At 39.0% G+C, this 24,672-nt stretch overlaps 1 protein-coding gene across 14 annotated transcripts in view; it reads left to right on the top strand.

Moving 5' to 3' along the window:
- NCOA2 (nuclear receptor coactivator 2) overlaps positions 1 to 24,672 on the top strand; it is a 282,839-nt gene that overhangs the window by 170,419 nt on the left and 87,748 nt on the right. For all 14 annotated transcript variants that reach the window (XM_058528854.1, XM_058528863.1, XM_058528860.1 and 11 more), the window contains 2 exons: positions 7,781 to 7,885; positions 11,395 to 11,567. In XM_058528854.1, the coding sequence (XP_058384837.1) occupies positions 7,800 to 7,885; positions 11,395 to 11,567 (259 nt within the window). In that variant the 5' untranslated portion in view covers positions 7,781 to 7,799. The remainder of the gene's footprint in view (positions 1 to 7,780; positions 7,886 to 11,394; positions 11,568 to 24,672) is intronic.

Here is a 24,672-nt window from a genome sequence, read left to right as displayed (position 1 = left end):
TATTAAAACATCATATCCTAATAGTAGTAGTTTGTGTTTGGCTTATTGCAGTTAATTAAAAAGTAAAGTGTACAGTAAGTTGCTCAAAAGTAGTGAAGTTAAGCTGAGCGTTGGTTTCCAAATAGGATGCCTTTTATTCTGGATTTATATGAAGTGAATCTCCTAAAACTTTGCAACCTAACTACTGTCACTGGGAATTAATGTACAGTTTGATAAGTCTGAATCTGCAGATACTTACTGTAATATGTGAGGTAAATTAAAATTTTATTGTATGAAAAGCAAGAAGCAATATAGTATTATGTAAAGATGAACTTAAAAGTGTTCTTATGATCCAGTGAAAAGAGTCATAACACTTTGGGGAAAATAATATACTATTTCACTAGCTAAAATTTATTTCTGAAAGATAGTATAGCATCTTCTGTCACACTGCTAAATGCATTGCTTGTTTTGCCAGTGGGAAGGAAATGTTGGTTTTTCTGTGTGCTCTTTCTCATCCCTGCATTCAGAATCTACAGAGTTCTGCTTAGGTTGTATCCCAGGTGGGATGCTTCTTTGTTTGCCTGTTTCTATGCATCAACGATATATCCTTGCATAATCTGCATATTTACTGCATAGAACATTTATTTAACTCTTGCCAAAAGTTGGGGTCTTGCCAAAATAATGTTTGCTTTGGGTAATTTTGTTCAGTTGGCCTGTTTGGAAAGAGGTATTTCCCCTCCTGTCGGTTCGATGTCTTTGCAGCTGTATGGTCTTACTGACTTGCAAGGTTTGGCCCACTCTCTGTTTTCTACGTTTCCTGGGCGTCTACATCCCAGCAGCACATTTTGTATATTTAAACATTGGATACTGTGTTTTCTTAGACTTATCAGAGTCTGGCCCAGAAGTTTTGCTTTTGTAAAATAAAGGGATCCCTCCTGGAACACAGTATACTTTGAGGGAGAAGTTGTTTCAAGTTTAGAATGAGCGAATGTTCTCATGTGTGATAAAGAAATAGTGAAAGATTAGCTGTCCATAGATGTGTGGGTTTATTTCTGGGCTTTCAATTCTATTCCATTGATCTGTGTGTCTGTTTTTGTGCCAGTACCATGCTGTTTTGGTTACTATAGCTTTGTAGTATATTTTGAAATCAGGGAGTGTGATACCTCCAGCTTTGTTCTTTTTTCTCAGGATTCCATTAGCTATTCGGGGTCTTTTGTTGTTCCATATAAATTTTAGGATTCTTTGTTCTATTTCTGTGAAAAATGTTGTTGGAACTTTGATAGAGATTGCATTGAATCTATAGACTCGAAAGCCCAGAAATAAACCCACACGTCTATGGACAGCTAATCTTTGACAAAGAAGCCAAGAACATACAATGGGGAAAAGAAAGTCTCTTCAACAAATGGTGTTGGGAAAACTGGATAGCCACATGCAAAAAAATGAAAGTAGACCCTTACCTTACACCATGCACAAAAATTAACTCCAAATGGATTAAAGACTTGAATGTAAGACCTGAAACTATGAAACTTCTAGAAGAAAACATAGGCAGTTCGCTCTTCCACATCGGTCTTAGCAACATCTTTTCAAACACCACATCTGACTGGGCAAGAGAAACAATAGAAAAAATAAACAAATGGGACTACATCAAACTAAAAAGCTTCTGCACAGCAAAGGAAACCATCAACAAAACGAAAAGACAACCTAACAATTGAGAGAAGATATTTGCAAACCATACATCTGATAAGGGCTTAATCTCCAAAATATATAAAGAACTCATGCATCTCAACAACAAAAAAACTACCAACCCAATTAAAAAATGGGCAAAAGACCTGAACAGACATTTCTCCAAAGAAGATATACAGATGGCCAACAGACACATGAAAAGATGTTCAAAATCACTAACTATCAGGGAAATGCAAATCAAAACTAGAATGAGATATCAGCTCACGCCCGTCAGAATGGCTATAATTAACAAGACAGGAAACAATATGTGTTGGAGAGGATGTGGAGAAAAGGGAACTCTCATACACTGCTGGTGGGAGTGCAAACTGGTGCAGCCACTATGGAAAACAGTATGGAGATTCCTCAAAAAATCAAGGATAGAACTACCATATGATCCAGCTATTCCACTGCTGGGTATTTATCCACAGAACTTGAAAACACCAATTTGCAAAGGTACATGCACCCCTGTGTTCATTGCAGCGTTATTCACAATAGCCAAGACTTGGAAGCAACCTAAGTGCCCATCAAGGGACGAATGGATAAAGAAGCTGTGGTATATATACACAATGGAATACTACTCAGCCATAAGAAACGATGAAATCCAGCCATTTGTGACAACATGGATGGACATTGAGGGTATAATGCAAAGTGAAATAAGTCAGAGGGAGAAGGTCAAATACCGTATGATTTCCTTCATTAAGTAGTGGATAATAACAACAGTAAACAAACACATAGGGACAGAGAGTGGATTGGTGGTTACCAGAGGGGAAGGGGGGAGGGAGGAGGGTGAAAGGGATAATTCGGCACATGTGTGTGGTGATGGGTTGTAATTGCAATAAACAAAAAATTAAAAAAAAAAAAAAAAAGAAATAATGAATGCGTCTTGGTAGAGGTGGACTTCTGAGCAATGGGGGGCTCTGAGGATTATCCTTTCAGAATGAATTTAAGAGAATAGAAATGCAAAAGTGTTTAAGTGAGGATTTATGTACACTTTTAGTGTTACCTGAGTATTTCTTAGTCTTACAAAGTTTGTGAAGAACCAGACTGCAGATTACACAGCAGTGTCATGTATCTCTTGTAAAGGGAGTTCAGAAAGAACCTGGAAGGACCTTGGAAGCTCGACAAGCCTTTCTGGTCTCACATCAAGAGCTAGATAATTTCTCGGGCAGCTCCTCCTCACGTAGGCGTTGATAAGAGGAATTGTTTCAACAGCTGTTTGTATGTCATTTCTTATAAACTTCATCTCAAAGTAAGGAATTGCAAAGAGGGCCTAACTTTTTAAAAATATTTCTTGGAACTAGCAATAGAGCTCTGATGTTTGATTACTTATTATGTTTAGATTTCAGCAACAGTATTATCCTTATTTATTCTTTAACAGAATTTGTTCTGTATATAATAAATCTGACAGTTTTACAGGCCTCATTTGGAAGATAGCCAGTACTGATAAAAGATAAAATGCACATTATCGTTTCCATGAATTCTGGATGATTAACTAGCTTTGATGGTATGAGGCTGTATTGTGAGCAACAGCTTTGTTACCTTATAAGTTACATTGATGAATTTCATGCACGAAGAATACACTTTTTCATTGTGTTGAGATTTAATATTTTATTTTACTTTCTGTCTTTATGCTAAGGATTTAACTGTCATTGTTCACCCCTCCCAGAATATTATTACTTTTAAAGAATAAAATATATTAATTCTTGTGGCTAACTGTTTCCTCTACTGTCTAGTTTATACAGGTTGATATCACAGGATGTAAGGGAGGATGTACTGTCACAGTGAAAGCAAGACTGTTGTTTTGTTGTAGGTAACAAGAATGGACAGATTGAAACTTCTTTTCCACTCTTATCCTTTCACAACCCCCCCCCCAACATCTGGTAGAAACTGGCTTATTCTCAATGACTGTAATTACCATCAGATACGACCCAAGAGTTTACTTGTGTCATTTTCAGTTTTTGTGATTTACATTGAACACTTTCAGAATTGAGAGTGAAATGCTCAAGCATTTTAATTTCACGTGAGTGTCAAAAACATGCAGAACGTTTAAGAAACGGCTATTTCTTCAAAATAAAATTTCTAAACCTTCAATGCTGCCCTTCAGTATTTTCCATCTCTTACCTTTTCATTGGAAATTAATTTTTAAATGTGATCTAGAAAAATGCATTAAAACTCATCTTTCCATATAGTTTGTTTTATTTTAGATGATTTTTCTATGTGTAAGTGCACGGTAGAGGTCATAAATCTATCTAATCTATCATTCTATCTATCTGTCTCTGGTTTTTATCTGTGTCACTTGAGTGGGGAAAAAAATTAACTCACCTAACGCCACCACACGTTCTCGTGTGAAATACTAACACTTGCTGCCAGCCCAGCCTCCCACTGGGTGTTAAGAGTATCAGTCAGAGTCATCTAGGTTAGAGCACCACAGTGCTTCTCTTTGAGCACCTCATTAATGAAGTTCACTGTTATTTATTTGGTTCATCCACTAAAGAACAGGACATAAATCCCCGGGTCTGCTCTTGGATTACATCCACTTCTGGCCCTGTGGCAGGCAAGGGAGTGGTGCTCGGGAACTGGCTCCTGCCTGTCACCACCCTCCCCACCCTCCTCCTTTCTCTGCTCCAACCCTAAATTTGCCCCCTTTCCTTTTCTTCGTCGGAGACTGTCTTTTTTTAAAAAATTTTTTCCCAGTCATTGAGCAGTGTGTGCTACGGGGCATCCCCAGCCTGATGGCTGTGGCCGGCCGAGTGCGTCCGCCTGTGCTCAACTTGGCCAATGATTGCAACTCCCCCCTCCTTATTTTTCCTTTGGTGGTTTAAAGGTTGGTTGGCAGTGTGTACTGGGCATACCGAGTGCAGGAAAATTGCTCAGAAAAGAGGACATATGGGCAGGCACAGAAAAATAAGAAAACAAGCATGCTCGTAAAGCTGAAATTTATAGATTTAGGGGAAAAGTGTTTAAGGTACCATCACATAATAATAAAAGAGAAATTTGGCACTCAAATAACTTACTTCAAGAGGAAATTAATGATGTTTTAAAGCTACAAATAGCGTGGTTTGTGAGCCAGCCTTGAGTAGATACGAGTTAAATATAAAGTCTGCTCAAATGGTTTGACTATACTTAGAGCACAAAACGTTACTCCTTGCCTCACTCCTTATCTCCTTTTCGTCCTTCTGTTGAAACGTATCAGTGCTCTCCCCCCACGCAAAGTTACCATTATTAGTATGTACGTATTTTGGGAAATTTAAAGGGAGATGATGCTGATGCTGATGTTAAATCCCAAAACTGAGTATATACGACTTTAAGTAAAACAGCCACTTTTTAAAATCGTCTTTTGAAAAGCTTTCTGATTTTTATGTTAGTACTATACTTTTTAATATACATAGTGATACCTTTTGGGGAAAAATAGCCATTTTTGTCAACAAACTTATCACAAAGACATACTATATAGGGCATTTTGTTATATATTGAGGTTTATATTTTGATGATGAACATTTACTTGAATTTTTATGGTTCATGGAAAGCTGCTTCCAGGGCAAAAATTCCCTAGGCCGTTTGATGAGAACTTACTTAGATCGGATGAGTAATGTTTTTTCTTACATGCCTATGAGTGAAGCCATGGGAATTGTGGTTCCGAGAGAGATACTGAAAATAAATGTTGGTAAGGTCTCATCTGAGAAGGGTCCTGGTGTCCAGATTTCTGCTTCCCCCCCGTCCTATACCTCTGCACTGCCCTAGCTCTCCTCCCCGCTGTTATAACTCACCCGCCTTCCTCAAGGCCCAGCTCAGTACCATCTCCACCCCAGCCAGCAGAGGAGTGCATCCCGGTTGTATAATATCTTCACCTATTTTTGTTATTGGAGTTTTTCGTATATACAAGTTTATCTCCCCTCTCACTCTGTTTTCTTCTTGAGAGCAGCGTTCTTCTTCCTGCTCCTCACAGCCCTGAGCTGACTTAAGTGTAGACAGGCGGTCTTGGAATGATTAAGTGATGTTTAGATGAGGGGAAGAGAGTCCAGAGCTTGCTGCTTCTCCCCCCTGACCTGTGACTGTGATTAGAAGAAGAATGGCTTATTCGATGAGGAGAACCTTTGCCGTACATTTTAGTTAAGAGTAGGATTGTGTAAGCCTGTGTATAAATCCCAGTTCTGCCATTTGTTAATCCATCAACAGCCCTGTGCTGTAGGTGCGAATGATTATCCCCATTTTACAGAAGGGAGAATTAAGGCGTGAACAGTAACTTCTTAGAGTCTCACAACTAACCAAGTGGTGGAGCTTGGACATGGGTACTGGCCATTAGCTTCTCTGCTCTATTGCCTTTCATAGTCTGTTTTTTGATGATTAAATTATATCTGTAAATTGCTTGGTCCACAGTAAATGCTAAATGAATAGTAACTAAATACAGATTATACTTATTATCAGCCCAAAAAATGTGACCACAGTACAGGACCTTGGGACTTGGTTACATTGCTCCCACCAGCAGGAAGCTCAGGCATTAGCTTTCAGAATGTCCCCTGCTTTGTGACCTCTTGAATAGGGTGTGCAATTGGTGCGACCTCCCTCAACCTGTACAGTGTTTCTTCATCCTACTAACACGTGACTCCTAAAGAAAAATCTTTAACTCCTCTGCCCCGTTGGATCAGAGTGGAGGCCAGAAGGAATGCCGGTAGTGAGACTGAGCATTCCAGATTACACGGAGGGAAGCGGCGGGGCAGGTCGACGGGTATGTGGCAGTGACACAGTGCTCAGTCTTGGCTGTTTTCTTAGCCCCCCTTCCTCTTTGTCCCTGCTCTAGATGAACCTGTTGCTCTCTGGCATCTTCCTTAAGTCCTTGACCCTCTACTGACTTGCCCTTCCCTCTGACTTTTCCAATCTGGAAAGGAAGAAAAGCCACTGCAGAGAGTAAAGGAGGGGGAAGGTGATTTTAGAAGCTTGGGGGACAGAAGGAAGGGGAAATAGCATAGAATTGGAGCTCTAGAAAAGGGTTTAAATGCTGACTTAAACTTTTTGGGCTGCATTTTTTTTCTTTTGCTCAGCAGTTATTAAGCATCTTGAGTAATAATCATCTTTGGTTTCCTCAAGTCTTTGTTAGTCCCTTTGTTTAGTTCTTTTAGAGTTGAACTTCTATCACTCTTGTTCTTTGCATATTTAAATATTATTTTGATTATGCTAGTGATGACCATTGTGAACACACGGATTATCTTATTATATGTCTTTTTATTTTCTTACTGAAAGGAGTTTAGTAAGAAGGAGCCAGTAATTGTCCTTCTCTGCTAGGGTCAATAATGATTTTTTGAGTGCACCTTAAGACCTTTGGTGATGGCAGCTAGAATCATCTGAGGGAGGGAGTGGAGGGGGCCAGGATATGAGAGGAAGACCCCCGGTGCAGCGCGCTGGGAAGTGTGCCCAGGGAGGCGAGCTGCCATGGAGAGAGGGGACCAGCTGCTGTGGGAGAGGAGGGCCCTGGAGACTCCACGTGGAGGCAGGAAGGCCCGCTGATTGAGGGGCATTGCTTACGGAGGCCTTGTGCAGGGCTAGGACTGGGGCTAGGAGAAGGATGCCAGATCTACCTGGTCCGATTTGGAAACATTCAGCTTGGTGGCACGGCACTGCCTCTTCCTGGGGCTGGCTGTCACGGGGAGCTGTTGCAGCACAGACTTCACATTGACCAACCCAAAACAGAGACTGGGAGGAGCCCCTTTCAACACCTGTAGTTTCCACATGGTGCAAGAGCACTCCTGAAACTGGAGGCTGGTAGCAGAAACCCAGGGCTAGCAGATTGTAGCTCGTGGTTCTGTTGAAATACTACTACTATGTTTAAAGAGTATGGGCCTAATGAGGTAGGCTTGTTTGTTTTTTAAATGTTAATCTTTACATTTGCTTATCCTTTAATTTAAGCAAGGTGAAAAAAAATGCAGCCTTTTCGTTGGAAGTTCTGTGTGCACATAAATGAAAACAACGTGTTAATTACTGTTAAATTTCTGATTGAAGTAAAAGTTCTGTTATTGTTGGTAAATTGATCAAACACTTTGTCATCAGCTCTTTTCACTTTTTTCCTCCCTGTTTTCTATTTTAGTTGCTGATATGTGTTCAAGATGAGTGGGATGGGAGAAAATACCTCTGACCCATCCAGGGCAGAGACAAGAAAGCGCAAGGAATGTCCTGACCAGCTTGGACCCAGGTTAGACTCTTGCTGGGAAACAGAATCAGTGTTGCCCATGGAAGCCACACACATGATTCTTTGGTATTTTAGCATTGGTTTTACACCTGATTCAAATATTGTTTGATTTTTCTCCTTAACTGTTAAACCTTTGGTTGCATATTATTTAGATTACATTTTGGATGTGCTAATCAGTTACAGATTTTATTAGTCTTTACAAGAAGAGGAAAGCTACATACTTCTTCTGATGTCTCCTGTGTATTTACTCTTAAAACCAGTTTATTCTATAATCTTGAGATTTTCACATTTTCTTTTCTGTTAGATGATAGAATGTCATAAAGACAAGAAGATCCCATAGTAAAAAGATTTGCTGTTAATTTTATCATGGGTTTTATTCCTATTTGGTTTTGGTTTTTATAATGAGCAAGACATAAAATGTTAAATCCACTCGATTTTGAGTTGATGACAAAGATTGTAGCTCTTTGGTGAATAAAACAAATAATTTTAAAGCAAGTTCCATGCCAAATATTATGGGTGGAAGTGTGAGTTGTTATAACCTCCATGCAGAGTAATTTAGCAGTATCTATTAAAATTATAAATGCATATCCTCTTTGAACTGGCAGTTCCACTTCTGGGAACTTTCCAGCGATATACTTTTTCATACATGCAAAATGATGCCTGTATGAGGTTACTTGTTATAGCATCATTTATATTTGCAAAAGACTATGAAAACCTAAATGTTTATAGGAAACTATTAAAACAGCTATGACATACCTGTAACCTGGAACATAATACAGCTGTGAAAAAGAGTGAGGATACTCTTTATGGATTGATATGGAAAAAACCTCTTAAGAATATTGTTACAGAGAAAAAGCAAGATTTAGAAAATGTTTATGGAGTTACTACCATTTGTATAAAAGAAGAGGGGCTGGCCCCCTGGCGTACTGGTGAAGTGCGTGTGTTCTGCTGCTGGCAGCCGGCATTCGGATCCCGGGCGTGCACCGAGGCACCGCTTGTCAGGCCATGCTGTGGCAGCGTCCCATATAAAGTGGAGGAAGATAGGCACAGATGTTAGCCCAGGGCCAGTCTTCCTCAGCAAAAAGAGGAGGATTGGCATGGATGTTAGCTCAGGGCTGATCTTCCTCACAAAAAAAAAAAGAAGAAGAAGAAAGTAAGAATCTATGTTTGCATTGTTTTAGGATAATTAAGAAACACTTAAGAGTTGTTACCCATTGCAGGGAATGAGAACGGGACAAATAGGGAACAAAAGTAGAACGATGATCTAAATCATATAAATGATTTTAAAAGTTAAATAACAACAGCAGCTTCTATTAAATAGCTAGTAAAAAGATCCCTAGATGGGAAACAGTAGGGAAGAGGACTACGGAAAGTCATTAAGATATAGAGGAAGAGAACGGGCCAGCCCCGCGGCTTAGCAGTTAAGTGCACGCGCTCTGCTGCTGGCGGCCGGGTTCGGATCCCGGGCCCGCACCTACACACCGCTTCTCCGGCCATGCTGAGGCCGCGTCCTACATACAGCAACTATGAAGGACGTGCAGCTATGACATACAACTATCTACTGGGGCTTTGGCGGGGGGGTGGGGGGGGAAGGAGGAGGATTGGCAATAGATGTTAGCTCAGAGCCGGTCTTTCTCAGCAAAAAAGAGGAGGATTAGCACGGATGTTAACTCAGGGCTGATCTTCCTCACAAAAAAAAAAAAAAAGGAAGAGAAGGAAAAAGAGCAAAAAGCCAATATTTTATATTTCCCTTTTCCCTTCCAGTTGCCAACAAAACAAGCCTATTCAATTGCCGCTGTCACATTCCATCCCGAGCCCCCAGCTCCTGTGTTGCCTCTAGATTCTGTAGTACTTCCTGACTGACCACAACCTTCTGTCTGTCCAACTGCCTTTAATGCTCGGGAGTCCTATCAGGAGGCGGTTTGGTAAAATGGAAACTGTGCCAGTGGAGAGGCTGCTCTCTTGCCTGGCACCGTGCTGGTGCCTGGTGGGGTGGACACGTCTCCGAGCCCTCTCCTGCTGCTCTCGGGTCTCTGTAACACAGCTCCCCTGTCTCACCTAGTAGTCATTTATTTATTTTCTTGTTGGGGGCGGTGAGAGAGGGAGGAGGAGTGGGAATGGGGGTCCACAGTGGGAACTTGGCTCTTTCGCACATTCCAGCCGCTCCCTCCTTTTCCCTGCTCTTGTAAAGTAGAAGCAAGGGATACAGATGAGACTCAGAAAAACCAAATTCTGGTCATTGCTTTATTAGTAACTCACTGGGTGATCTTGGGCAAGTCATATAACCACTATAAAGTGGAGAAATTGTGTTCTATCTTAGGTTAATTAGTTTGTGAAAATAAAGCTAATATTTAGAGGTAATATATGGAAGTCTATTACAAATTACAAAATTTTATAAATTGGTATACACAAATTATATACTAAAAATACAGAAAGTTGCCACATTAAGCAGCTTGCTTTTTTAATTTATTGTACTGTTTGAATGTCATTTAGTGGACCCTCTACTGTACTTGAGAAAAAAATTGTACACTGCTATTATCGAAAGGAACTTTTGAGTTTGCTATTTTATCAAATTCACATGAGAAGATCTTGCCAATTTTTATTTTTCCCTCCCTTCCATTAACTTTTTAAAACTTTAGTTGAACTTGGACCATTTGTTTATATTTTGCATGTCGTTCAGCCTGGACAGTTAACAAATACCCTGGGTTGGTTTTGCTTTTGTTTCTACATTATCTAAAAGGGCTGTTTGGCTTGATCACTAACATCCTAAAGAAGTCCGTGAAATTATAAAGATTTATTTTGAGTTTTTATGTATTACCTAAAATCATTGAAATTTATTTATTCCTATTATAATTAAATTAACTTCTCTTTCTTCTTTTACTAATTTTTGTGTGTGTGTGAGGAAGATTAGCCCTGAGCTAACATCTGTTGCCAATCTTCCTCTTTTTTTCTGAGGAAGATTGGCCCTGGGCTAACATCCTTGCCTATCTTCCTTTTCTTTATATAGGACGCTTCCACAGCATGGCTTAACAAGCAATGCGGCGGTCTGTGCCCAGGATCCAAACTTGCAAACCCAGGCTGCCTAAGTGGAGTACGTGCACTTAACCCCTACGCCACCGGGCTGGCCCCTAAAATTTTAAATTTTTATAAATGTAACCTCCCCTGTTTTTCTAAGACATTCCTTTATGTGTTCAATAAATTTGATACCCACTCGTGCCAAGCACAGTGGCGAGCAAAAGGTCCTGATCCTTGGCTTTGTGAAGCTTACAGTCCAGTGAGAGACGTGAAGCGCATTGAGCAAATGGTTACACAAGTAAATATATAATTACAAACCGGGGTAAGTTTGATTTCAAAAGAACATGCAACATTTAGGACGTATTCAGGTTTTTTCCCCAGAGTACTTCCGTGTTTATATAAGTTGCTATCTTTGTATTAGAACTTATTTAGTGTGCTTATCTTTTCACAATAGCTCTTTTTCAAATTCATAATAAAAACATGTTTCTTCTTTTTAGCCCCAAGAGGAACACTGAGAAACGTAATCGTGAACAGGAAAATAAATATATTGAAGAACTTGCAGAGCTGATTTTTGCAAATTTTAACGATATAGACAACTTTAACTTCAAACCTGACAAATGTGCAATCTTAAAAGAAACTGTGAAGCAAATTCGCCAGATCAAAGAACAAGGTAAGAGGACCGGATTAATATTTTGGAGAGTTGAGTTGGTTTCTGTTGTTCCATGTGTGAGAAGTCCCTTCAGAGTCCCTTTAATCCATTTCTTATGCTTAAATTATTGATGAGGAAATGATGTCACAGGGCAAGATGAATACAAGTATCACTTGCAGTGGTTTATAAATAGGCTTTATATAAAATTCAACAATTCCTGAAGACAGAGGAGACTGAGGTGAGGCCGGGTGATGTAACTTTTTATCTAGTAAAACTCAATTAGGTGATTGATTCTGATCACCACCACTGATTCTCCTCCTCTACCTTGGAATTTTCGTAGCTTGCACAGCAAGAGGCTATCATAATTTGCAAGTGAGGAACCAAATGAAGATAGAAACCAGAAGTAAGGAAGTGAACCTCCTCCTGTTTCAGCTAGTCAGCATATCTGATTAAGTCTGAGCCTCAGCTGGCCACACCACTAAATTACAGTTTCATGTCCTGAATGACAAGAGATTCGAAAGGCTTAAGCCTCTAGTCAGAATTCTTTTGTGAAGCTGAAACACAGAACATGACAGGTTTCTTCCTGGGGTTTTCTTTTTTCCTGAGATCATTTTTTGCCTCTCTTCTTTGATATTTTTGCCTACAGAAAAAAATTAAGCAAATAATATTTCAAAAAACACATTGGACTTCGTGGTGCCAAAAAAAATCTGTATTAGACAAGTACGAACAGTGTCTTGATGCTTGGGGCCAACATATGCTCTTGAAGTATGCATACGGTGCTTTCCTTCAGGGCCAGGGAGATTATTATCGCTCGTAATCTGTTTTTGAATGCATCCTCTTAGACTTCATATTTTTTTAATCTACCTTTTATATAATATTCAAAAGAGACAGATTTTAGAAAAATAGTGTCTTTGTCTCTTTTGGTATATGAGCCTGAAACTTTGCCTGCTCTCCTCTATCATAAAATCCTAGCTACCTATTTGCATATTATCATCATAACATTTTTCATTTTCATACACAGAATATCGGGCTAAGTTTTATATAAAACAATTTTACAAATATAGTTCCGTCTTCTAAGAGCCTAAAAATACACACATAATATATACAACACAGTTAACTAATACAGCCCACTCTGAAAATCAGTCCTTTTATTTCTTGGTTTCTCCATCAAAATTATATCATCATAACATTCAGTATTCAAGAAGTTTCTCCTCTCAGTGCCTGTCTCAGTCTCCCTTCATCTCTTTCCTCTTCCTTCTTTTCCTGTTGAGATTCACTAGTTACCAAAAATTCAGTTTAATGTCAATTTTGTATCTTCTTCATTTCTTGGTATCAGCAAATGGATGAATGTTATTCCTAGAGCTCTTCGGAGAAATAACTTGTTCAGGTTTTCCAGGCTTTGAAGTGGCTGTGCTTGTAGTTGCTGATAGCATTGCAGTGGAGAAATCATTATGCTTCTTGTTTCAGGTTTCTAAAGATTTTGAAGGATTCAATTTTATGAACATTACATGTTAGGTAGTACTTTTACACTTTAAAACAGTGACTTTTTTTTTTTTTTTTTACTATCAAGGTCTTGCACAAGGTTTTAAAGTTTTGCAAAACCTTGTTAATTCCCCCTTCAAATCATAAAACACGTTAAGATGCGTCCTGCTGGGACTCGGCCATACTTTCACTGCAGGCTTAATCATAAGGCTGCATGCTACAGCCACCCAAGAAGCAGCAACAATAAACACCCTGCCACGTCTTAGTCTTATAATAATGTTCCTATTAATGTGAAAAGTAGTGTGTTTTGGAAAGGGAAGCAGAAGTTAACAACCAAATGAAAAGTACAAATATACTTCTAAGTTCTCAACTAATCCGATATTTTAAGAATATTGCTTGTTTAGTAAATTGTTTTTTAGAAAGAGCAGGGACTTTAGAATCAAATCAGACACAAGGTAGGTATGAATCCTGGTTCTGCCGCTTACAGGCTTTCTGAACCTGGTAAATTATGTTCTCTCTCTGAGACTCAATTTCCTCATAGAATTTAGCAATCACAACATGTAGGTTGCACGGTTGTTGAAGAAATTATGAGCTATGTAAACTCACTCAGCAAGTACAGTCATGCGCCACATAAGGACATTTCTGTCAACGACGGACCACATATATGGTGGTGGTCCCGTAAGATTAGCACCATATAGCCCAGGTGTGTAGTAAGCAGGCTATACCATCTAGGTTTGTGTAAGTATACTCTGATGTTCTCACGACAACAAAATCGCTTAACGATGCATTTCTCAGAATGTATCCCCGTCATTAAGTGACAAATGACTGTACCTGTCACCGTAAATGTTTAGTAGGTATTCAGTAAGTATCTTTCCCACATTAAGCAGAAATGCACCTTTTTTTCTTCACCTATGCTAAGATATTCAGACAGTGAGCTCTTCCTTCAGATGGAAAGTGGAGGAAAAAAGGTGAGGAAGTGGCTATGAATATCCTCCCCAACAGAGTCATTTGAAGAAAGTAAAATTTGTCAGGTGCCCGAGGACTCTGCATAGCCCGTGTATACCACTCCACTGAGAGCTCGGTTTGGGCCAGCTTAGTATCTCTCAGCAGCTGACAGCCAGCTAAGGTTCCAGAGCACCACATAAGTCAGACCTGAGCCCTTCTCTCTGAGTCTGTGTGCCTGCCCACCCAACTGATCCCCCTGTCACTCAGTATAAGTAAAATCCAACCTTCATCTTTACAACGTTATTCAAACCTAATTTGTATTTCAGTCACAAGTGTCAGGCTGAATAAAATCCTAATTGTCCTAGAGAAGTTCAGCTGGGTTGTGTGAGGTGCCACACTGCAGAACACACAGTCGGGAAAGCCGGGCTCACGGTTAGGGAACCCTGCAGTGTCAGAAGCTCAGGCAGGTCAGCCAAGTAGGATGGGCTCTTTCACTCAAGTCTGCTCTCATCAGCTGCTCCTCAAGTTTTCCATACCCTTTATAAATAAAGGGAGAGAAGAAAGGATATTTTTAAATGGCATAAAGGATGGCAGTTTGGAGGGGAATACAAACTATTGAAATAAATAAGCCTTCTCTTGTATATAGCACTTTATGAGAGACGTGTTTGGTAGATGCTCGCCCTCGCAGAGAGTTCACCCCGCGATGGACCTTGTAGGAGCAGAGCAAGTGGACACAGCGTCTGCGCTTAAACCGTCTGCGCTTAAACCATTACACAGCTTTCTGACATTGAAGTGTGACGTTTCTTCCGTTTGGTGTGGTGCTGGTAAATGTGTAAAACTTCTGGTTTCTGCGACTTACAAACAGTAGTCATAAATAGTAAATAACCTTTTTCCTAATTGGGGAGAGTAATATTGCTTCTACTCCACAAAAGAATAATAAGCAGTATGAAAAATATGAATGATTTAGTTTTGGATTACCGTGTCCACTCTCACTCTCCTTCGCTGGGAACTTAAATAAAAATTTCTATGGGAAATACATGGTGATTTCTATGCTCTTGAAAAATGAAACTGAAGTGTAAAGTGACTGAAACTGAGGCGAGTTCCAAAAAATAATGCATTTCTATTGCCTTGTTTAAAGTAATATCTCTTCTGTTACCCCAACGTAGTCACACCTTTCGTTGTTTTTCTAAAATAATGATTTAAAATGAATTTTATTATTTGGAAAACCTTTGCCACTTCATTTAAAGCCACTTTGGTGCAGTGTATTTGAATACAGGATGTATTTATCAGTTAATAGAGAATTGGTTTCAAGCTTTTGTTACTATTTTTCTAAAAGTAGTTTATGAGTGAATAGGAATAAGAATGAAAAGGTATATTTCAAAAATCGGTGTTGGTACAAGCTAGATTTGAGGGAAAATTCCTTGTTGGACCAGACAACCTAAAAGATCATTCTAGTTTCTTATCATGATTATTCTAATGATACAATTTTGATTATAGTACCAGTGTGAGAACATTGGGATTTCAGATTGCTTCGTATATATATGAATTTCCCCTAATATTGAGGATAGCGTCAAAAAATAAGGAAGTATTTTAAGAGAGGGTAAGGGGCAGTGGTGTGCTGGAGTCCAGTCATATAAACCAATGAGAGCCAATTGTTAAATTTCAAGAATTTTATGAGCTAATTGATAGATACAGCCATTCTTAAAGAGTATATAGACTTATAATTAAATTATATAAAAAACAAAAGTGAGGAAGACTAAAACTCATCATTTCCTAATTATTTACTGCGTTTTACCATTACTGCGTTCTAGAGGCTCTCTGTGTCTTGTGTCTGTCTACGTGATAGAGATATTATGGAGTGGTGGCTGCCACACATCTCTTCCTAAGTTCACATTCCACAATGTTACGTTGAAGTCAGCCATGGTGAGAATATTCACACCACGGAAATCTGGAAATCAGTAAACTCTACAAATCAGGGCTTGATTTATTGTTTTGTTGGCTGTCACTCCAGAATTAAGAAAGTAAAGGAGAAAATGTTAATAATTAACATCTAACACAAAAAAATAGTATCCAATTCAGCAAAAAAGTCACTCACAAATTGACAGACAATTGAATTTCTGCATGTAACATCTACACCATATATTTTCATTATTTCACTTTTGTCTTATTCATTAACTTAAAATTTCAACCAACATTCATGTTGGAATTATACTCTTTTATCAGTTGCAATCATAGGTTGGCAGCAATATAGGAGTTTGACAAAAATCAATGGAAGCATTCTATGAGCATCACTTGGCTATATGGAATTTCCAGTAAAGAGTGTTGTGTCTTTTATTATCATTTGTAAATTATATACTACACATCTTTTTATACTAGTAAAAGTTGTAATACACATTGTGATGCTTACTGTTTTTCTCTCAAAGAGCTGGTTTTTAAGCATTTCCCAGTATACCACTGGTGGGCATGGGGGTGGACAGGTTTTATTGCAAATGTAGGTGATTCAAATTCATAAACTAATTATGCAAAAATTCAAGGAAATAGTAATAGAAACAGCCTAATTCTAGCACATAGAAGTAGAAGTAGAACCTATTAAAATTATGCTTTTCCTTCCCTTTTCCCCCCCTGCATTAAATGCATGAAGTTTCTATGATGGAAATTTAGTTATTCAAAGCTGAGGCCTAGGCATGAACTAATAGCTGTCACCAAGCAAAGTACGCAGAAGGCCTCTGCTGTCAGATCCCTTCCAGGGGTAGGATATCTGTAATCAGGGTTCGGGGGTGATGCTTCCGGGCACTGCTTATGTTCCATGTGATGAAACCTTAGGGCGATGGCAGAGTCATCTATCACACTGGAAAGGGTAGTTAGTGAACTCGTCGTCTCTTGGGGATGCCCTTGTAGATACTCTCATACTGAAGACAGTGTTTCGGATTGCCAGTCAAATATTTATAATAGTACAAACTCCTGACTATTTGGAGAATGAATGGGAGACCAATGACATATAATATTCTAACTTTTTTTAAAAGCAGAGTTCCCTTATACACTACATATAGTTTGAATTTCAATTGCCAATTTCTTTTTTATCCTATTTTCTTCTAAAGGTGCTGATGCTAGTTAAATGGCCAGACTGAGCCAGATATAAAAGTGAGCCACCAGAGTAGGCTGTGTAATAGGCCAGTGCAAACCCAAACTCAGTTGGCAGGATATGTTCAAGTCACCATTATATATTAACTCATTACAAGCATGAGCTTTATTTAAAATCAGATGAACCCAGTCTCTCTCTTCACCAACTGTATGACCACGTGCAAGTTGCTTAACATCTCGGGCCTTTACTTCCTAGTCTGTAAAAAGGGGATGATAATATCCACTACATAAAGTTCTTGTGAAGAATATGTTTGATAATGTTTGTAAGGGGTTTAATCTAGTACTTGGCATATAAAAAGGTTTACTAAACAGTAGTTATTACTTTTCTTATCATTGCTCCTGACATCTATACTTGGAGTCGTCATCCAAATAAATCTGGGTTTTCTTCCTAAGGACTCAATATTGATGAGGAAACAAGTAGTATTTGGATATTTTCTCTGTTACAATTTTAAGCCTTAATATTCTTACGATGTTGATTCTTTTTATTTTAATGCAGAAATAAGTAAACAGAGCTATCAAACTCTGCAGGCAGAGACAGAGATCAGAGCTGTAGTACTTGGTGTGCTTCATCTGCACCCCTCCCTCCAGCTCGGTTGCTGCTGCTTGTCTTTGTTGCCTGAGTGACGTTTTCAAGAATCTTGCTTTAAGGAGAACTAAAGAGGGCAAGAGTTTTGGCAATTTTCATTTCATCCTTATTTACTTCCACACAAGAATGAATCTGACCTTAGCTTATTCGTGGAGATCTGAAACTGTTACAGGTTTCCACCTATCTAGAAAGAAATCAAATTTTATTTCCTTGTGTGGTAATGTCACCTGTGGTCAGCAGTATGTGCTTGATACTGCAGTTTTTAATGAAGATAAAATATTTTTCTACTGATTTGCATGTAATTCACTTTCATATTTTTATGTGGATCAATGTCTCTTTATTAATGAGATCCTTAAAATGAGTGAGCAGGGGTGGAATTCCTGCTCTCATTTTCTCCTAGGATCCCTTTATTATTTTTTTTTTTCTTAAGTGTATGGAAGGCTTTTTTGTTTAACAGCTTTCAGATGAAGAGGATTTAAATAATTTAATGTGCCCTAATGCTTTAGGATTTTAACAATTTATGATATGAGCTCTCATTTCAAGACTTAAACTGGCTTCCACACTCTAATAGAAAGGAGGCGTCCCTTGTTTTCTTGATCACCTTGTACTGTTAGGAAAAGAAATTAATTCTGACACCCCACTGTCTGTATTGATTTCATTCAAAAGCAAACATTCATTCAATAAATTTTTTATTGAGTAAATACTATATGTGAGATATATTGTTATTCACTAAGGGTGAATCCAACAGTCAATAAGTGCATGCTTCTTTTCCTTGTGCTTTCACTCACCTGGGGGGAATCAGCTTGTAAACCACCAGCCATGGAACTGTAGGGGGCAGTGGGTATAAGCGTGATTAAAGACACTGATGCGGGCTTTGAGGAGGACGATAAATTTGAACTGGGCCTTGCTGTGAGAGTAAGGTATTAAGAGGTGAGAGAGTGAGGGTTGGAGGAGGGAGGGAGGCATTCTAGACAGGGAGTAGAGGAACCTGAGCAAAGACACAGGACCCCTCAAAGGCATACTGTGTGTGTGAAGTCAGACTGTTTAGCTACAGGATAAGATATTGAAGCATTTGGTTGGATTTGAGGCTGGAAAGGGCATGTGAGAGCCAGATGGGACAGTAGGCACAATCCCATACTCAGTACTGGAATTTGGAGAAGGTGACATAAAATCAGAGACTCCCAACCATCTTCTGCAGAGTTGACTTGAAGTCATATACCATGATCTCTAGACTCTAGAGATATGCTGTACTGGGAATGGGAAAGTTTGTGCGGTTTTTGGTGAGAAAGATCGGCCCTGAGCTAACATCTGTTGCCAATCTTCCTCTATTTGCTTGAGGAAGATTTGTCCCTGAGCTAACATCTGTGCCAATCTTCCTCTGTTTTATATATGGGATGCCTGCAAGAGCATGGCTTGATGTGTGATGTGTAAGTCCACGCTCAGGATCCGAACCCACGAACCTCAGGCCACCGAAGCAGAGCACGCTGAACTTAACCACTACGCCACCAGGGCTGGCCCAAATCTCCTTATTTTAGAGATGAGAAAAGAGAGGCCGAGGGAGCATAAGGGTCTAAGTCATTGGTGGAGTGGGAAATAAATCCCAAGATTCAATCTGTTAGCTCACGTATTTTTCTCTCAATGGCAACATGCACTTTTATTAGAAACAAAATTAAGATTTGCAGAGATTCTCTTAAACTGGAGTAATTATGTTTTATTTGTGTTGCATTACATAATTTGAGAAATTACTGTGAATTCAGATGCACAAAATACCTTTAGTTATGCAGTATTTCTTCTGTAAGCCACCAGAGTGCTTAAATAATCATAAATGCTTACTTACTAATTATTGGATAAAATGATTTTTCTTGTGTCCATGCTTTATTGTAAAAAGTGGGATAGATCCCACTTTTTTTTTTGTTTTTTCAATGCTGCTGACACCAGGGGATGGGAGGGTAGGGGGCAGAGGGCACATAACTAATGAAACAATAACAAGAAAAAACTAAGTTAAAACATGCTGGAGAACTATAAAATGTCTCATTCATCTGAAATAAGAAATAATAAATGTTTTATAAATAACCTTTCGTTCAATTTGATCACTTGTTGAGGGGACTTAGAAGGAGCAGGAGGAAATGAAGGGGGGGAAATGACAGAGATAGAAAGGCAGCAAGAGAGGCCACAAAGACCAACCAGCAGAGAGCCTGACAGAAGGATGGGGAACATACTCAGAAGCACACATGTGCAAGTGCAAACACAAAGATAGAGAAATTTTTTAATACAAAATTTTATTTTATAGTTTCTTATGATATTGTCACTAAAGACCTAAGGCATTGTCTTATTTGACAACTGCGGGCACTTAGGTAAGAGCCCTTAGACTGGCCCCCTCGGTGTCAGCCCTCACCTTCTGTTTTAATCTCACAGCAGCTTTAGTCACGAGTGCCCATGTGTGTCCTGGCTGCTCAGCCCTCCCCGCCACTTGTCATCAGAAGGGGAAGCATTATGTCACCTGCCTCTACCTCTTCTTCTGGGGCTTAGAAATAGTCCTATCTGCCACTGTGCCCAAGGGAGCAAGACTGGGCCATTCCTTCACAACAGTCAGCTAAAGATACTCCTTAAGCCCCTTGAGGGGGAGCCAGGTTGATCTTTCTGCCCCAACCTAGTGACTGCCAGTAGACTCTGTGACAAAGTCCAAAAGAAGAACCCTGACTGTAGTATACAGTCCCTCTGTGATCTGTCCCAGTCCTGCCATATTCTCTCTTACTCCAACCCACAAACTCCAGCTTGCGTCGCCTCCCCCACAGCGTACACTGCACAGGCCCAGGCACACGTGCACAGTTTCTTGCCTCTGTCTTCTGCCTAGAACGCTTCTCTTCTCTCCCCCTCAGCTGGTTCACAGCTACTCCCCTTTAACAGGCCACCAGGGGGGCGTATGACAACTGTTTTAAGGGTTTGTAGAGCCCAGTGAGAGGGAATCTAGGCTGGATGATCGTAGAAGGCCCAGTGGCAAGGGGCCTACACCAGTACGCTGCGTCTGCCCCGTTTGGCCCGCTGCTGTGTTCTTATATTCTGTCTCATCAGTGTGCATGCCCTGAGACTCTACCCTAGGCTGCCAACTGTTGCTAACACATACTCACGTTTCTCTGCTTTTGTATCAGTATTCATACTCTTTCCTCCCTGTCTGGAATACCTCCTTCTCCTGTTTCTGTCTATTCCCGTTCGAGTCCTACTGTTCATTCTTCAAGGTGCATCTCCGATACTCCTTTTTTAACAAAGAACTTCTTAATTCCCCACTAATATAGACTCATCTCCTTTGAATCGCCATATCATTTCTAGTACTATCTAATCTTATTCTCTATTCTGATTAGTTTTTGTGTGTACTTTTCTCTTTCTTCCCCAATTGAATGACAGAGTCCTTGATGGCAGAGATTGTATCTACTCATTACTTACACCTTTGGCAGTTCTGGACACAATGTCTGTTCTTAGTTTATGTAAAATAAATATTTGTTGAATTTTTCTGATGCCTAGCCTTTATCTAGCCCTGTATAATGGCCTTACATTGAAGGAAAATAGCACCCTAAATTTAAGGACTTGAAATTTTTTTTTTTTTTTTTTTGGTGAGGAAGACCAGCCCTGAGCTAACATCCAATGCCAATCCTCTTCTTTTTTGCTGAGGAAGACTGGCCCTGGGCTAACATTGGTGCCCATCTTCCTCTACTTTATATGGGACGCCGCCACAGCATGGCTTGCCAAGCGGTGCGTTGGTGTGCGCCCGGGATCCGAACCGGCGAACTCCGGGCCGCCGCAGCAGAGTGCTTGCACTCAACTGCTTGTACCACCGGGCCAGGCCCCTTGAAATTTTTAATTTAACAATTGAGTGAGTACATTCTCTTTCTTGTATGAGGATTGTAAATTATAACCTATCATGTGACAAATAGCATTTACAGTATTTTAGTTTGTCTCCTGCAAGTGCATTTGTGTCTTAAGGAAAATTTGGGTGGTGAACTGTTAACTTTCTTAGACTCTGGTAGGGTTAGCTCTTGAGACCCTCTTAATCTAAGGATGAGAAATCTACACAGCTTGTCAACTAGAGTGTATTTTTTAAATCCTAGGGGAAAAAGTATATTTTTTTATGATTATTTTTATTATGATCTTTAATTAATATGGACTATTTCCCCTAATGATTTTAAATAGACATATAGTATTAAACTAGAATATATAGCAGAAAGCACATTCACACTTTATATTAGTGCTATGCAGATATTTGATATTTTGGTTTTGAAACAACTCATATCTAAGATTTTGTCAGATATGTTTAAATTTCCATGAGCTAAAGTTTACATCTAATTCATTCTTCTTAGTTTGAAGAATGATACAGTTTTTGAGAAATCAATTAAATATTTGGGATGTGGTAGGGGGAAGAGAACAAGAGTTTCCGATTATACTGTAATTTACTCACTACATAAGTGTGTGTGTATATATATAATTTATTCACTGTTAAAGATTAGAAGTGGCTAAATATGGTCAGATTTATGTATAGTGATTTTAACATAGGAGTAAATAAAAGATATAGAGCACAAATACCACTATTTGTTGTTTTTATTGTCATTCGCTGGTTGGTTTAGGCTTAAAGTACATTTTTCTTAGTTTTTTTTTGTTTGGTTGTTTTTATTTTTATTTTTAACGAGTAAGAAAAAAACCTATGTTTTTAACCTGTTGTACTGGTAAAACGAGGAAGAGGGAAATGTGACTGTTTTTTGTATTTCAGGCTTAATTTTCAGACTGAGATGGATTATACAGTAATAAATTATTATACATGCAACTCTTTTAACTGGTCCTCCCAAGGACACTTTTTTTTTCTGGTTTGATGAGTTGCACTTTGTGTGTGTGTGTGTCTGTGGTAAAAAAGCATAACATAAATTTACCCTTTTAACAGTTTTAAAGTGCACATTATTGTATTGTTAACTGTATGCACACTGTTGTACAACAGACCTCTAAAGCTTTTTCATTTTGCATGATAGAAACTGTATGCATTGAACAACTCTCCATTTCTCCCTCCCCCCAACCTCTGGCAGCCGCCTTCTACTTTCTGTTTCTATGACGTTAATTACTTTAGATAGCTCAAATAAGTAGAATCATACAGTATTTGTCTTTGTGACTGGCTTATTTCATTTAGCATAATGTCCTCCAAGTTCATTCATGTTGTAGCATGTGACAGGATTTTTTTCTTTTTAAAGGCCGAATAATATTCCATTGTATGTATATGCCACATTTTCTTTATCCATTCGTTGATGGACATTTAAGTTGCTTACACATCTTGGCTCTTGTGAATAGCGCTGCAATGAACGTGGGTTTGCAAATCTCTCTTTGAGACCTTGTTTTCAATACTTTGGGATATATACCCAGAAGTGGGATTGCTGCATCATATGGTAGTTCTTATTTTTTAATTTTTTGAGGAACCTCCATACTGTTTTCCACAGTGCGTGCACCATTTTATAATCCCACTAAGTGCACAAGGGTTCCAGTTTCTCCACATTCTCACCAACATCTGTTATTTTCTGTTTTTTTTGATAGTGGCCATTCTAACGAGTGTGAGGTGATATCTCATTGTAGTTTTGATTCATATTTCCTTAGTGATTGATGATGCTGAGTATCTTTTCCAAGAAGACATTTGGAAAAGAATAAGTATCTAATACCATATCACAGCATTGAATGCCTTTTATAGTCAAATATCTTAATATCATATATTGTTGAATAGTTTAGGGTACCAAACATGACCATAAGCTAAGAGTATGGGGAGGAGGTTCTGAGGTACAGGAAAGAAGGTCCCTTGAGGCAGATCTGTAGTCAGTAGGAAAATGAGAGAAAACCACAGTGGCATTGAGTGGCCCTTCTAGACATTTTGCCTTGTTTTAGCCATTTCTCGTGTTCCTCTAAAGATTGTTTCTTTCCCTGAAGCCTTTTACTGCATTAGACTCTTTATGTAGGTTACAGGGAAGGAAGAGGCATGACCTTCATAGATCATGCTGGTTATCTGTTTATCTCCTGTTTGAGAGTGGGCACGAAAGGCACTCACGTCTGTCGCTTATCAGTTCCTTCCTCCTCTTATTACTGTTATTCATCTGAAATATTTTAGTTCATTTCCACTTGGAAAATGTTCACCTTTTGCTAATTATTGAATCATTTATCTCTGGTAATAAGTGTAGGGGTCTATTTTTTTTTTTTTATCCTCTCATCTTTTCTATCACCCCCAATGTTTTTAAAGCAATAATTCCAGGAAAACAGTGATTGTGTTCTTCATCTCAGCTTTGTTGGTGAGAAATGGAGTCCTGTAAAAATTGGCCTCTTGCAGTTTGGGACCTTATTATAATTGTTAGTCCAGCTTTTACTCCCCAGTTGGTCTTATCAGCATGTCAGGTCTGAATCCTGCTTCATTTTCGAAGAATGTGATGGGAAAGGATAATTCACAGAATACAAGAATTGCAGTTATACTTATAATACTTATTGATTAAAGACTCTGGATACCAATTAACTTTAACCTGAGAATTGATTTTAATTTGACCTTTTTTTATTATGGTAAAATATACATAACATTTACTCTTTTTAAGAGTACAGTTCAGTGACATTAAGTACCTCCACATTGTTGTAGAACTATCACCGCTATCCATTTCCAGAACTTTTTCATCATCCCAAACAGAAACTCTCTACCTACGAAACAGTAAGTACTCCCCCCTCCTCCCACCAGCCCTGGTAACCACTATTCTATTTTCTGTCTCTGAATTTGACTATTCCAGGTACCTCATATGAATGGAATCATAGGATATTTGCTTTTTGTGGCTGGCTTATTTGACTTGGCATAATGTCCTCAAAGTTCCTCCATGTTATAGTATATGTCAGCATTTCTTTCCTTTTTAAGGCTGAATAATATTCTATTGCATGTATGTACCATATTTTGTTCATTCATCTATCAATGGAAGTTTG

Source organism: Diceros bicornis, chromosome 33 (genome assembly GCF_020826845.1).
Source record: "Diceros bicornis minor isolate mBicDic1 chromosome 33, mDicBic1.mat.cur, whole genome shotgun sequence".
Classification (NCBI taxonomy): Eukaryota; Metazoa; Chordata; class Mammalia; order Perissodactyla; family Rhinocerotidae; genus Diceros; species Diceros bicornis.
The sequence above is the reverse complement of the archived record's forward strand: the minus strand, read 5'-3'. Positions and strand labels throughout refer to the sequence as shown.